The sequence below is a fragment of the Nicotiana tomentosiformis genome, chromosome 1 (assembly GCF_000390325.3).
Source record: "Nicotiana tomentosiformis chromosome 1, ASM39032v3, whole genome shotgun sequence".
In the NCBI taxonomy this organism is placed as follows: domain Eukaryota; kingdom Viridiplantae; phylum Streptophyta; class Magnoliopsida; order Solanales; family Solanaceae; genus Nicotiana; species Nicotiana tomentosiformis.
The window spans coordinates 67,945,887-67,961,627 of record NC_090812.1 but is presented as its reverse complement, the minus strand read 5'-3'; the positions used below and the strand labels follow the sequence as shown (position 1 = coordinate 67,961,627).

The 15,741-nt window shown below is 36.4% G+C and overlaps 1 protein-coding gene and 1 non-coding gene across 2 annotated transcripts; one reads left to right on the top strand and one right to left on the bottom strand.

The window, feature by feature from the left end:
* Positions 1-12,501: 12,501 nt before the first annotated feature.
* On the top strand, positions 12,502-14,448 carry LOC104094235 (transcription factor bHLH84-like). The gene is made up of 5 exons (XM_009600111.2): positions 12,502-13,153; positions 13,235-13,507; positions 13,652-13,717; positions 13,823-13,888; positions 14,043-14,448. The coding sequence occupies exons 1-5, from the start codon at positions 12,542-12,544 to the stop codon at positions 14,136-14,138; spliced, it is 1,113 nt and encodes a 370-aa protein (XP_009598406.1). The 5' UTR covers positions 12,502-12,541; the 3' UTR covers positions 14,139-14,448.
* Positions 14,449-14,695: 247 nt separating this feature from the next.
* Positions 14,696-14,769, bottom strand: TRNAV-AAC (transfer RNA valine (anticodon AAC)). The gene has a single exon. It is a non-coding gene; the product is annotated as a tRNA-Val (tRNA).
* Positions 14,770-15,741: the final 972 nt, after the last annotated feature.

Genomic DNA, 15,741 nt, shown 5'->3' with positions numbered 1-15,741 from the left:
AGTCAACCTGATAGTTTTAATAGATTGCCTAACAGTGTTACCCGTGGGTGGTTTCAAAACTATGCCCAGCCCAGACCCTTTCACGTTCGATATAACTAGCATGTCATCAATATAACTAGCATGTCATCAATATAAACTTCCATTGATTTTCCTATTTTTTCTTCGAACATTTTATTTACTAGGCGTTGGTAAGTAGCCCCTGCATTTTTTAGCCCGAAGGGCATCACATTATAACAATACGTTCCATATTTGGTGACAAATGAAGTCTTTTCCTGGTCCTCCAGGTTCATCTTTATTTGATTATACCCAAAATAGGCATCGAGAAAAGATAGGATCTCGTGGCCGGCCGTGGCATCGATCATGCGATCGATGTTGGGCAGCGGAAAGGAATCTTTGGGGCATGCTTTGTTCAAATCCTTATAGTCCACACACATACTAAGTTTGTTCCCTTTTTAGGGACTACAACTACGTTGGCTATCCATTCGGGATATTTTACCTCCCGAATGGACCCTACTTTGAGAAGCTTAGTTACTTCGTCCTTTATGAATGCGTGCTTTCTCTCGGACTGGGGTCTTCTCTTTTGCTTCACCGGTCTGAACCTGGGGTCCAAACTTAGCCGATGCGTCGTTATGTCCGGTGGGATCCCTGTTATATCTAAATGAGACCAGGCAAAACAATCGATGTTATCGATAAGAAATTGAACGAGTTTCTTCCTGAGTTCGGGGCTCAACCCCGTTCCCAAGTATACCTTTCGCTCGGGCCAGTGCTCGATTAATGTGACTTGCTCTAGCTCCTCGATTGTTGATTTGGTGGCGTCGGAGTCATCGGGAATCACGAAAGATCAAGGGACCCTTTGATCATCATCCTCTTCGATTTTCTGGTTGTCTGGCTGGGTTGAAGCCGATGTCTGTGATTGCTATTTGGTGTCCCGTTCTTCTTCCGGGCCCGATCCTTTTCTCGGCGAAAGTGAGGACATTAGTTTAGCTTCGTCGACGGCAAACATTTCCTTTGCGGCTAGTTGTTCTTCGTACACCATTTTGACACCTCTCGATGTCGGGAATTTAAGGGCCCGATGTAGGGTCGAAGGTATAACTCTCATGTTGTGGATCCATGGCCTTCCGAAAAGGGCGCTGTATCTCATATCGCCTTCGATCACGTGAAACTTTATTTCCTGGATGGTTCCGGCCACATTTATTTGTAGGATTATCTCACCTTTGGTGGTTTCACATGCCATATTGAACCCGTTTAGAACCAGAGTTGCGGGTACGATCTGATCCTGTAGACCGAGCTGCTCTACTACCTTCAATCGGATGATGTTGGCCGAGCTACCCTGATCGATTAACACACATTTAATTTTAGTCTTATTCATGAGTACGGATATTACCAGTGCGTCGTTATGAGGTTGGATGACCCCTTCTGCATCTTCATCATCAAAGGACAAAGTCCTCATGGGTGCGTAATCTTGAGTCTGAGATCGCTTTTCCCTCACCATCGATGTTTTAGTGCGTTTAAGCATTGGTCCCTGAGGGGTATCGATGCCGCCGATGATCATGTGGATGACGTGCTGCGGTTCTTCTTTCTCGTTTTGCTTGCGGAAATCCCTGTTTTTAAAATGGTTCTTCGCCCTATCACTCAGAAATTCCCGAAGGTGCCCTTTGTTAAATAAGCGAGCTATTTTCTCTCTTAGTTGCTTGTAATCTTCCGTTCTGTGGCCATAGGTACCATGATATTCGCACGTTTGATTGGTATTTCTTCGGGCAGGATCTGTCTGCATGGGTCGAGGCCATTTAGTGTCTTTGATGCGTCCGATGGCTGACACGATAACGGATGCACCAACGCTGAAATTATATTCTGATAATCGAGGTGCTTCTATAGGATCGGCATATTTATCGAAGCCGCTCTTACTCATAAGCCCTCGAGAATTATGCCCTCGATCAATCCTTTGATTGTTCCGAACTGCATTGCGTGCTAAACCGTTGTTCACCCGATCTGCGACGTACGGTCGATATCGGTCTCTGTTCGACCTTTGTTCTCTGTCGATCTCCTTTTGGTTTTTAGTAACTGTCCTGTTCTGATGAACGGGTCCGTACGGAGCTCCCAACTGATCATCCTCGACCCTAATTTTCGATTGGTATCGATTGTGTACATCTGCCCAAGTTATCGCTGGATACTCGATCAAATTTTATTTCAGCCGATGTGATGCTGTCGAACTTAGCTCGTTCAACCCTTGGGTGAAAGCTTGTATGGCCCAATCGTCTGTGACCGAGGGTAATTCCATGCGTTCCATTTGAAATCGGGATACGAATTACCTCAACATTTCATTCTCCCTTTTCTTTACTTTGAAGAGGTCTGATTTCCTTGTTGCAATATTTATGGCACCAGCATGTGCCTTTACGAACGAATCTGCTAACATGGCAAAATAATCGATGGAATTCGGCGGTAAATTATGGTACCAGATCATCGCTCCCTTCGAGAGGACCTCCCCGAACTTTTTCAACAACACGGATTCGATCTCATCGTCCTCCAAATCGTTGCCTTTTATGGCATATGTGTAAGAGGTGACATGTTCGTTAGGATCGGTCGTACCGTTATATTTGGGAATTTCGGGCATACGGAATTTTTTGGGGATTGGCTTCGGCGCCGCACTCGACGGAAAAGGCTTTTGTATGAATTTTTTCGAATCAAGCCCCTTTATCATTGGTGGAGCCCCCGGGATTTGATCGACCCTGGCATTGTACGTTTCCACCCTCTTGTCTTTGACTTCAACTCATTTTGTGAGTTTCTCGAGCAATTTAGTAATTCCGGGAGTAGTCCCCGATTCTTGCTCGTTAGATTTCACTATGGCGGGCTCTGTTCTGGGGGTGACTTCTCGAAGTGGATTGAAATCCGGCCTGCTTTGTGCGCGAGTTTGGCTCTGTAGCTGAGCTATCACTGCTTGTTGGGCTTGTAGCATCTCGAAGATCATACGTAAGCTGGCCCCGATTTCCCCCGCATTTTGGGTGTCTCGGGTTACGGATCAAGTACCGCCCTGAATGCTTCTTTCCGTTTCGGAACGCTGATTCGCCTCCAAAGCTATTTGTGAATTGACATCCAATGGTATTTCGGCTCGAATTTCGGGTACTTCGATTCGAGCCTCGGTGCCATCGTTAATTGGCCTTCCGGCCCCTGGTGCCAAGTTGTTGGTTTTATTTTGAAGGCCGGCTTCATTATCGATCGGTGAAGCCATTTGATTGGTGGTTATTCGTAGCTGATCCGAAATTCAAGATGTTTTCGGAAATAAGCGCAAAGCACAATGGCGTGTTTTTTCAGATTTGTATCAAATAACCACTGTTATCCTCGGCCCCACGGTGGGCGCCAAACTGTTTACCCGAAAAATAGATAGAGTTGAATTTATACGTAGTTCCGAGGATATGTGGCGTAACTTAACACAAAATGTAAGGATAAATAGAAATGTAAATATAGATTGCAGAGAATGCGAAATAGATAAGGTTGTCAGGAACAATGAATCTTAGGATTCAACAAATAGAATCAATCTAAGAAATCTGAAAGAACGATTCTTTACTATAGAAGAATATAGCGCTTTTATTACAATGTAAGCCCTAAGAAAAACTTGTTTTACAGAAATGGTAACCAAGTCCTTTTATAGTGGAGGGATTTGGCTCTAAGCATAATAAAATAAACATTCAGTGGGAGACCCATGATAAGTCAGCTTTTCCACAATTTCTGCCAAGATTTTCTCTAGTGGGATTGCAACGGCTTTTGTCTGCGAGCTCGATCTTGCTTAAAACCCTCGATTTTGGTTTGAGCTTGATTTCGACTCGAGCTCTTGATCTTGGTTCGAGCCCGATCCAGGCTCGAGCCCTCGAATTGATTCGAGGTCAATGTTGGCCGGTCTCTGAATTATCAGTATGATAGATCTACTCTGCCTCATGGTTCGATTTCGATTCGAGCTTGATAATAATATCGAACTTGACACGGATCGGCCTCCCCGGGTTCGAGGTTAGTTTATTCCACCTTCGGGATTTTATTCGGGATTTTATTTCGATAGATCATCATTCGAACTCAATCGGACGTGCTAAGACCGAAATCTATTTCGACCGTATACAGAAATCGAGTTAAAAATATTCTTTGGGACACATGTATCTCGCACAAAGGTATTTATGGATACACAATACATACATTTGAGATACACAAATAATACACGAGAAATATGGGGGGGATACAAATCTCATTTTTCTTACATCACATCTTCTACTTCAAATTTTTTAAAGAACGATAGGAAACCTTTTTCTCATCACAGAGTTTCTTCTTAACCATTTTAAAACTTTTGTTAAGCTTTATATTTTTAAACTTTTGTGAAGTTTCATATTTTTAATCTTTTATAAAGTTTCATTATAAACCAGTCCTTTGACTTTGCCGAAGTGATTTCAAGTGAGAAAATATTGTCCAAGATAGACATCACACATCAATGCTAGAATTTTGACGATAGTCTCACCCCCGTGACTGATTGGTGGTGAAGTTTTGATAATTGGTGGAAACAAATGAATTAGAGATTCAGTTTTCTTCTTCATTTGGTAATTGAATTTTTGCCAGTTTTCCGATTTGGGTATCTTAAAGGCGAAAAAGCTGAGAAAGGGCTTGAAGGCATTGTTTGCTAGAAAAAGTTTGTAGCCAGTGAAAATCTTCGGCTATTACCTGAATGTAAACACCCATTTCACGTTGATGTGATGGGGAAAAAGGAGAGAAGAGAAGGTAGACAAAAGAGAGGAAGAAGCATATGCATAGCTATTTGGGCTAATATTGGTAGCATTTTATGAGTTGAGCTAATATTTGTAGTTCTAGGCTGACAAAAGGGTAGTTTTTCAAAGCTCTATAATTTTCGAAATAGAAACTGTCTTTAATTTATAATTTAACAAATCGTAAAAATAGCTTCAACTAATGCTGTGAAAAAGAAATTAAAGAACTGACTGGGTTGGATATTATCGTGTCCTAAACTGATTTATGATTAACTTGTAGTGACGGGTGGCCTCAACAATAGGAATCGGATAATAAACTGATTTTCAATTACCACTTGTAAATCTGACTATTTTTGAATTTCGTCAATATGACCCACCCAGCCCACACGGTCTTTGGCATTTGATGGGTCGGGCTGGATCAACTTACCATTTTGATGAGCCTTAAAATAGTCAGCCTACCACTTTGTGAGTCGCGGCCGGCTCACCATTTTTCTAAAAATATTTATCATATTTTTAAAAGTTAAGTTATGACTTGCAAATATGACTTGACTTAACTTGAGCAAACTCCTTTTCTTTGTGAAAAATATTTACCTCTTTTGTTTTTCCTTTGGGTGAAAATACTACATGTTCTTACTTGAGTAAGTCGGTCCTCCTAATGAACTCAAATTTATTTTATATATGTGGTGGAAGAGTATTAATATGATGCATGAGAAAACGCGTAATTACAATAAAGATTAAATAAAGATAATGTTTCTACATCTCGCCGCATTTGGCATTTCTCCATCTCCCAAACCAAACTAGTCTTTTCTCCTTTTCTTTATATTATATTCTTTCTTCCTACTTCACCCAAGAATGAATATAAATAATATATATATATATATATATATATATATATATATATATATATATATATATATATATATATATATATATATATAAAAGTAAATTAGATTTGAATGATGAGAAGAAGAAGCCCCGTAATAATTCAGCAGAAGAAGATTTATTTGTTGTTGAAGAATTGAAGAAGGGGAAGAAAGGTTTCAGACAAAAGCCCTAGGTTTTTCGGATTATACGATGTCAATGTCCTCACTTGTATGTTTTAATCTTACTATTTGGTATTGACACGTTTGAGCATCACAACCATCAGAAAAGTTGATCAAGAGTCGATGATTTGAATATAAAGGAAATAAGTAGGAAGCTTCCTACACGTGAATTGCACATGTTTATACATAGTAGGAAATAAAAGAATCAAAGTTAGTTATATATAGGGATTGTAATTGTACAAATGGCTAGAGTAGATTTATTTCTGCATTTTCTCTTCACATCAATTTTATATGTATAAATAGGCAATACACAATAAATAAAATATACAGAGAAAATTTCTGAATCATCTATCTCTCATTATTTCAAAGTTGCACCTCTCAAAAGGTAAAAGAGACCAAAAAGAAACTCTGAAAAAATTTAGGGTAGCCTCGTCGCATGAGACATGAACGAGAACGACCCTTTTATGTAGCAAAATCTTATGTCTCCAAGTTCTATATTTGTTAAGACCAATAAAATTATGTGGTTGAAGAACTCAATCATTATAAGGTTGGAAATTGACCATATCTTATTCCTTTATAATTAAAGAATGAGCAAAAGTTTAGACCAGTATTTCTCAACATCCTCCTCACCAGGTCTGTTCTAACACATCTTTGAAAAGTCTACTCGAAGTTCCAATGACTTTTGAGATTACAGTGGTTTTCTTGTTTTTATTACTGGTGTATTCTTAATAAATTATATATCTTCTATTTGAACAATTGTGGTATAAATAATTCCAAGATGGCTAATCCCCGAATCAAAAAGATTGTACACGACATAAAATAATTTTACAATTTATTCCTTATCCTACCCACCAAACGATCCCTAAGAGTACAACGACATGGCTTTTTATGTACTTTATTTAGTAGAACCAAAATGGCAGAATCAGGTGAATATCAATTAATTTATAGAACCAATTCTATCATACTTACGTTCTAATATTACCAATCTTTTGCTGGTTATTCGTTTTTCTTTCTAAAATTCAGATGAATGATGACTGTTATATGCTGGTTACCAACCTTGTTTTGAACAATTCAGTAATATAATCAATAATCATCCATGCGTCCATCTCATTTATTCAGGACAAATTGATCTTAACAGACTAATAAATACAATTATACAACTATAATTCGTGGTTAAAAACATAAACATGGAATTAAAACCCCAGAATATCTATACAGAGGTCTAGAGCAACGAGAAAACAAGTGAAAATACTCCTTTTTTGAAAAAAAAAAACGATAATGATTGTGGAGTGTAGTAATGGTTTTATTCAAATTATTTTTAAAATTCTACTGGTCTCTTAGTAGTGGTATTTTATCTTTGCCCTTATTGGTCTCTTATCTTCCAACAAAACCTTCTTCCAGCGACTAAGGCTTTCAAATGTATTCTCAAGATAAAGAAAATAAATCATATTCCAAGATTAATAAATACAATTATTGTACGCTTATTCATGCAAGTTGATTGATTTCTATTCTGACCATTTGGAGCCTTTGGTTTATTCAATGTGCATAACACGGAAAAAGGGTACTCAAAATCTCCAGCTCACTTCGAAAAAATCATACTCGTTGGGTTTTAAAAAATTTCCCTCTAATTTCTTTTTTTAAAAAAGGAAGAAATAATGCACTAGGTTAAAGAAACAAAACAACGAACCATGGACATATTTGCAGACGTGCAGACCACCACTCAATTTGATGTTGTTGGTTGTATTCTCTGCATTTTTTGTATAAATTCTTCTTGTTGATAGAGAAAAACAGTTTTTATTTTCGAGCATATATTCTGACTAACAAAACGAATTTCAAGTAATGATAGATTTTTTTCGTACTTCACGCTAACCGGAACATGCTTTAATTACTTCAAAAGTTTGTATCTTAATCAAACAATTACGTGCACACAAACTTTGAGATCTTAGAGTTAAGAGGTAAAACTTACTTGTGAAGATGTGATAATTAATTAACCAATGGATTCATTGTGTGAAATATTACATAGGCATATTTTCGAACCAATGCAATGGTAGAGGCGATTTAGACGTTATAACGATAACGATAATCTAATGTATTTATTTCGTATTTATTTGTAGAAAAGAGATGCAAATTACTCAAAGTTCCTTCCACATAGAAGTCTAAATAATGTCCCATATGGACCGGTTGATGGTAGGTTAGAATCTCGTATTTTAGTCATAGTTTATACTCGGGGTCGAGGACCAAGTCTGGATGTTAAAAAGTGAAAAAACAAAAATTACTATAAGAAAACTGCACTACCGCGCCGCGCCATGCATAGCGGGGTGCGGAGAGCTAGTGTAAAATTTACTGAGTGAAAAAAATAGGCCTCTGAACTTTTCCACTAATGCGCCGCCTGGTGCCCCGCGGTAGTGTATTTTCTCGCCCAACTTTTTCCACTTCGGCTTGAAAAAGGATAGTTTCGTCCGGGCCCATTCCTACATAGTATAAATACATCAAAAATATGATCTTTAGAGGACTTTTGACCTTGGAAGTTTTGGGAGAGCATTGTAGGCTACAAGACACAAGATTTCATCATCTTTCTATCAATTCAATACGGGAGTTTAGATTGAAATGTTAGATTGATATTTTCTTATTCTTTAATTATATTTGTGATGGCTTACTCCATGATTTATGGAGTAGTTTTCCTTAGGGTTTGACAGATATGGTATTTTGACTGATATTTGTGGATTTTAACTCTAGTTCTTTGCTTGAATTCGTTTATGGAGCTTTGAATTGTTGCAACTTTATTCACCGGTCTATATAACCGAAAGAGGAATATTTTCGTAATTATCTTTGCATTACTTTATTTTATTTAATTCATTGGTTCTCTTAAGTAATTGAAAGAGCTTATTGAATTGTTGATTAAATCAAGTTAGGAGAATATTCGAGAGACGTTTTCCTGAAAACTAATCCATCAACACATGCTTGCATATTTTCACAGTGCTTATATTAGATCACCTCGTAGAGTTTAAGATTTAATCAAGAGAGGAATCTTGACTGCACGTTTGAACTAATCTTCGAGTGAATTTGTGAGAATCATTAGAACATTAGAGTGAATTAAACTAGAGTTGGATCCCAACTAGCTATCATGCACCTATTCTGCCATGACCCTTATTTCTCAAATCGATAAGAAACCAACTTTGCTAATCTCTAGTTCTTTATAGTTAATTGTCAATTGCTTTACTTTAGTAGTTAATCATAGTTCGTAATCATTTTAATCAAATTTTGATCATCCTGAATAACCGTTAAACCAAGAATTATTAGAGCATTATTTAAATTCAATCCCTACGAAGACGATAATTAAACTATATTATTTTTGACTAACGATCATCAATTTCATGTTGTGTTTTGCGCTCGTTACTGATTGGTCGTATAAGGTCCCTAAAAGATACAAAACTCTCTTATTCTTTCCGTTTTTCCACTTCCCTTCAATCCAGAGAAATTCATAATAGTTTAATCAGTTAAACTCGTGTGGGTGAACTTTTCATTTAATCAATAAAAAAGGGAATACTACTGGCTCATAAATGTATTATGCATGTTTTTTTATTAGTATGATGGGTGTGAAGAAATATTTAAGTAGATCGTGCAACGGCCGGCACGCGGCAGTCATTTTAGAAATGTAATATTCGAAAATGTTCAAAATAGGAACTTTGGAGGAACCTAAAGTGTAAAATTATCTTCGTGTGATCTATGATTCTAGGGTTCGAGACATAAAATAGTCAATAATGATTGCGTTAGGATAAACTATCTATATCACACTCTTGAGGTGCGGTACTTCTCTCTATATATATCACACCCTTAAGGTGCGGCCCTTGCATGAACGCGAGATTCTTTGAGCACCGTGTTAGGAAAAAAAAGTTCAAAATTAGTGGTGGAAAAGGTCTACGTGTAGGACTGGTGGTTCGACGCGTGTTGAAGCGTTAACACCGCCGGGAATCTCTGGGGTTGAAGTCCCAAATAAGTCATTAGTGGACGCTGTTCAAAAAATACTTTACATTAATGATCCTTTGATTCTCGGTATAAGTTCTAATCATTTTTTTTGTTGAAGAGCCATGATTCAGTTTCCATCTTAATTTCAGATTGGTGCATCCCAAGAGTTAAGACAACATATATTAGTAATGCATACATTTAAACTTCAACACACAAATACACACCTCTCTCTCTCTCTCTCTCTCTCTCTCTCTCTCTCCCCCCCCCCCCCCCCTCTCTCTCTCTCTCTCTCACACACACACACACAAAAAAAAAAAAACAAAAAAAACACACACGCACATATACACACGCACACATCTAATGCCCTCTGGATAGAATTCGATTAAGACTGTTCTGGCGTCTTTCTTTTTTAAAATTCATAACAGATATAGTTGATATAATTTTAATTATGATTATTTATCATTAGCGAGATAATGACAACTCATAATCCGATTAGCTACTTTCTTACTAAACATTCTTTACTCCGCCAACAATTATAACTTAAATCCATCAACCAAAAATAAATAAATAAAGTCACATTCCTAATCAGGAAAAAGCTAGGTCCACCAGTTAGCAAGCTATATTGTTTATTACTCCTTCCGTCCCATATGTCGTATTTCTCTTTTACACGCCCCTTAAGAAATATTAATTAGGAAAGAGATTAGACTATTCAACCCTTATTTATGTCTTAAGATATAATCTCTATTCATTGAATATTTATTTTATTTATGTGTTATTATCTCTATTTTCAAGAACAATTATTACTAAGGGTAAAAAAGGAAAAAACAATCAATTTTGTCTTGAACTTCTAAAATGATAAATAATTTGAGACAACTATTTTTAGTAACCATGACTATTAATATGAGATGGAGGGAGTGTTTGCAAACGTAAGCAGACATAGAATTAGGTCAGTCCCTAATCTGCACCAACAACGTTGCTGCAGCTTATTAAATTCATTAAACTATTGACTTCAGGTTATAAGCTGTTGCAAGAAAGATTTTTCTTACTAGTACATTATATATGTGTAAATAAAATCACCTTGAGGTGGTTGAAATATAACTACATGCAAATTGCAAAGACGTAGAGGTAACTGGTAAGTCACTCTCCTAATATGGAATTCTAGTAAATCACCTTGGGTTCTCTTTTGTATAGGAATTGACCGTTCGACAAAAATCCCAAAAAGGGTGATAAAGTAAAACTAATTTCTTGTTACTGAGAGTCATCACGGTTGGTTGGACACTAAGTAAACTGGAATTTCTGCTTGTAATGATACTCTTTCCAGCGTGTTTCCTTCTTGTCTGCTTTACTTAGTTTTTTCTTTGTAACCAAATAGAAGCTAATTGCTTTTGTTGAATTTCTGCACTAGATCCAAGTTGTCTAAAGTTCTAAAAAAATGAGGTTAGCAAAATATGCTAACTTGTCCAGAATACTGGATATTTTTAGATGTGACCTGCAGTATCTTAGGTTTACTAAATTATCGGATTGAGATATGTTTTTATTGGTCTAATCTCAGAAAATTAATCGAAGTGTCAAAAGCCCAATTTTTAGAACTTTGTATGATAATGTGTCTAAAAACATTTGGTACGCTTTTAGAACTTTGTGTGATAATGTGTCTAAAAACATTTTTGGTTACTCTTTTAGAACTTTGGAGGAGACAGGAGCTAAACTGGAAGACTTTATGTCACGTACCAGATAGCATCACGATCTATGTCTTTTTTTTTTCTTTTCCCGATGATGTCATTTTCATTTAGTTAACTCTATTATGCTTAATAAACGAATGAAAAAGACCCGCACGTAGTTCTCTAGAATGCCAGATATGATTCTGCAGTATCTATTTCACCAGATTTCATTTCCATCTTCACCTAACTTGGTGTTTAATTTGTTGATAGTAACAGTTTATCCTTTTCTCAATGATTTGAAACTATATTCCAAATCATTATTTAAAATGGAGTTCAAGTGTTTTTTTAAAAGCTTCTGAGTGGTTCTATTATGTTGTCCATAATTGCTTGAACCAAGTCTCTCTTTGTTGTAGTTGGCCCATTCTGAACAAATAATTGCTAGTTAAATGAGCTGGGGCTTATTCTGATTATTAATTACTCCGTACGTTGCAGATGACATTCTTTCCTTTTTAGTCTATTTCGAAAAGAATGACACTATCTTATTATTTCGAAACTTTATAACTTTAAACTTCCATTTGACTCTTAACAGCACTCTCTTATAGTTGTAACGATGTCATAACATGCTTAGGACTGCAAGTTCCAAGGGTACTTGTGGTTTGTGCCAAATGCCTTTCTTTGTTTCCTCAAATTTCGTACCCTGTTAAACACTGTATATAAAACGAAACTGAAGGAGTATAGCTACCAGGCAGGGGCGTATGTAGCGTATAGATGACGTGTTCAATTGAACCCATAACTTTCTATGCAGAGCATAAATTAGTGTGTAAAATCTACTAAAATTGCAACAAATAGTAGATTTGAACTCATAACTTTAAAAATATAATGAGTCAATGATAAAAATCTTAAAGGCTGAACCCATAAGGTTTAAATGCTTGATCCGCCTATGTACCAAGTCCCCAGATACTAACTGAAATACAGTACCAAACAAAGTCAACATAGACATTCCTACATTTGTGTTGTTATATGGGTGGGAATATGCTTATATATAAATAACTACTATATGGTATATGCCTCAAATCCCAACCATTTAAAAGCATTAACCAAATCAGCATCTCCAACTCCTCTAGTTGTCAGCAAAATTATGGAACCTGTGGGAGCCATATTGTCTGAAGGGGAATGGAGCTCCTTAAGTGGAACATGTTCTACTGAGGAAGCTGATTTCATGGCACAGTTGTTTGGTAACTGTCCAAATGATCAGCTACCTAGCAGTTCTAACGTTCGACTTCCCAATTTTTGGACAAGTCATGATCAATCAACCATGAACGTAGGAGGATTAACTAGCCAGGTTCCAATGTATAATTCTTCAGACGAGACTAATAATAGCATGTACGTTTTTTCACAAGGAAGTAGTGATAATAGTGGCATACATTTTCCCCATTTTCACGCGACGTTGCTGACAAATGATACTTCAATGACAATGGAACAGACTAGTGTTGAAGATAAAATGAGTTACCCTTCTCATCAGGTACCGCCTCCTAACAATGTAATCGAAGCGGATGCAATTGACTTTTTGAACAAAGAAGTATGCAATGAAAGTATGGAATCAGGTGAAAACAGGCCTGAATCTGATCTTCATGGAAAAGGCTTGCAACTAGGAAGAGAATATGATCAAATGCAAGTTCGCGAACAAGATCATAAAATGGACAGTTCATCTGAAAGCTCTAAGAAAAGATCCCGGTTGCCTGCTCATGATGTGAGTGTCAATATCTGAACTTGTAATGTTTTATCTTGTTATTAATTAGTTTTCTAAACATATTTCTGATATCTAATATAGGTGCCTAAGAGCAAGAGAAGCGTAAAGCCAAAGAAGAATATGAAGAGTATTGCTGATGATGAGATTGGAAATAAGGAAAACAATAGTAATGTGCTTCACAGGCAGAGCTCATTTAGTTGCTGCTCAGAAGATGAATCTAATGTTTCTAATTATGAGTTATATGGATTGGCTTCGAGCGATAACTCAAAAGGAGTTTCTGCGCCCCTCAACTCAAATGGAAAATCCAGAGCCAGTAGGGGCTCAGCAACTGATCCCCAGAGTCTGTATGCAAGGGTAAGCATTAACTGCATTTTACTTTATTGTTATCCAACAGACGTTATATGTTGGTCGCTAATAAGTGTTTTTCTTGTAATGGAAGTGTTTATCAATCTGCCAATATAAGCACCTAAATTAGGCTATTTCTTTCTCTTATTACAGAAAAGAAGAGAGAGAATTAATGAGAGATTGAGGATCTTGCAGAGTCTCGTCCCTAACGGAACAAAGGTATGTGGAGTAGTAGTACTCGTTGAAACTGCATCAATTAATGGTCATGTAATTATTCTGCTGTGAAAATTTGAATCTGATTAGCAAGGTAATCATAATATATAGGTTGATATTAGCACTATGCTTGAAGAGGCAGTCCAGTATGTCAAATTTTTGCAACTCCAAATCAAGGTAAGATATGTTTCACAAAATATTTAGGTTGCAGGTTCAATTGAGCTCATTTATTTCAGCTCAAATGTTGTATATAATATAATAATAAATGTTGTCACATTTATTCTTAGTTCATTTTCTTTAGATCCTGATTCTTTTTATTTGGATGTTGCAGCTCTTGAGCTCTGATGATCTATGGATGTATTCTCCCATTGCATACAATGGAATGGACCTTGGACTTGACCTGAAGATTGGCACTCCAAATTCATAAATTGAAACTAAAGCTCAAGGCATGGATTGTGGTGGATTTCTATATTAGTGGATTGAGAGCATTATCATACACGTACGGGATGGCAAATTATTGCCACTTGTATAATTGTCCAGTTAACATTTAACTAAAACACTTTGGCTATTATTGTTTTATCCATGCCCTACTAATCATTCTAATAATCAAAGATTTAAGTGTAATAATTTCCTCTCTGGCTGCCACCACAACATGACGGAGGCTTAGATGTTCTCTATTTCTTCAGCATTGTCTCATAATGTTGGGGTTATCAGGAAAGAGTTTAAGTTATATACATTGTCACGATAAAGAATGTCTACACGATATATAATTTGAAAGAATTGTTCTAAGTTCCTATGCTATTACTATTTTGGGAGGTGTTGAACAGAGTATTTGATGGTTTCTTGCCCTATTATATAGGGTTTTTAATTCGAACTTATTTTAAGTTTTCTGAAAAATATAAGTTTGTTAGGTTTAAGCGCCAAACCGTAAGTTATGTGCCAAAAAACAAAACGAACAAGTGGCCAAAAATTTAACTAAGCATTTGGCTTCGCCCGGACTCGAACCGGAGACCTTCAGTGTGTTAGACTGACGTGATAACCAACTACACCACGAAACCATGCTTTGAAGGTAATTTGCTCAAAATTAATTATATACATATATATATATATATATATGTATCAAACGTCCACTTTATTTCAGGGTACATTGGAAAAGACTAAAAGTTACTAAAATAATTCATAAGCGATACTACTTAAATCTGCCTCTTTCATAGTAGCAAATCTTCTTCATGCTTGTGACTTTCATTTGGCCAAACCAGTGGTTATCTACTAACATTCTCAGGACCTAGAGAATTCTAAATTTGCTCCATTTAACTACATTTGTCCTTGTAGATATGTACATACATAGCTTAAAAGATCATAGATGAACAGAGAAACTATTTTGATGTATCATAATTATTTTCATTGTCCTAGACACTCACAGGCTTGTGTCAGATTCGGTACTAAAATGGACCATTGCAACCTGCTTTATCCTCTTTCAATTTTCTTTTTCTTCGGGTGGAAATGGATAACAAATAGTGGTTGAAGAAAATGTAGGCCAAAGAATCGCGATTAATCTGCCTAACACCCTCCACCTGAGTTATTATCTGTTGCTCGAATGTGTACTTTCTCACCTTTTTTTTTGGCCACCTTTTCCTATGTATATCAACTGTTGGTTTCTTATATTGTATTAGCTGTCGATTTACTGATGCTTCATTCACATACCGCTTTTAAACCGACGACTGCTTTTATAATTTTCCTCCCAATAACAGATTTCTGTTTCGTTATTTTTGCAATCTTTTACCTAGTGATGGCAAAATGGATTAAAAAAAAAATTAACCACTCATATTATTCATTAAAAAATAGATTAGATAATGAACTTTTGAAAGACGGATCAAATATAAACAAAAACCATATCATTCACTTAGAAAATAGATAACTAATGGATTTAACTTTTACGTTTGTAAAACCTCAAATTGGGGGTTCCTCAAGTATAGGAGACTATGAATTCTCCCAAAAATGATCATATTCAAGAAGCCATGGATAATATG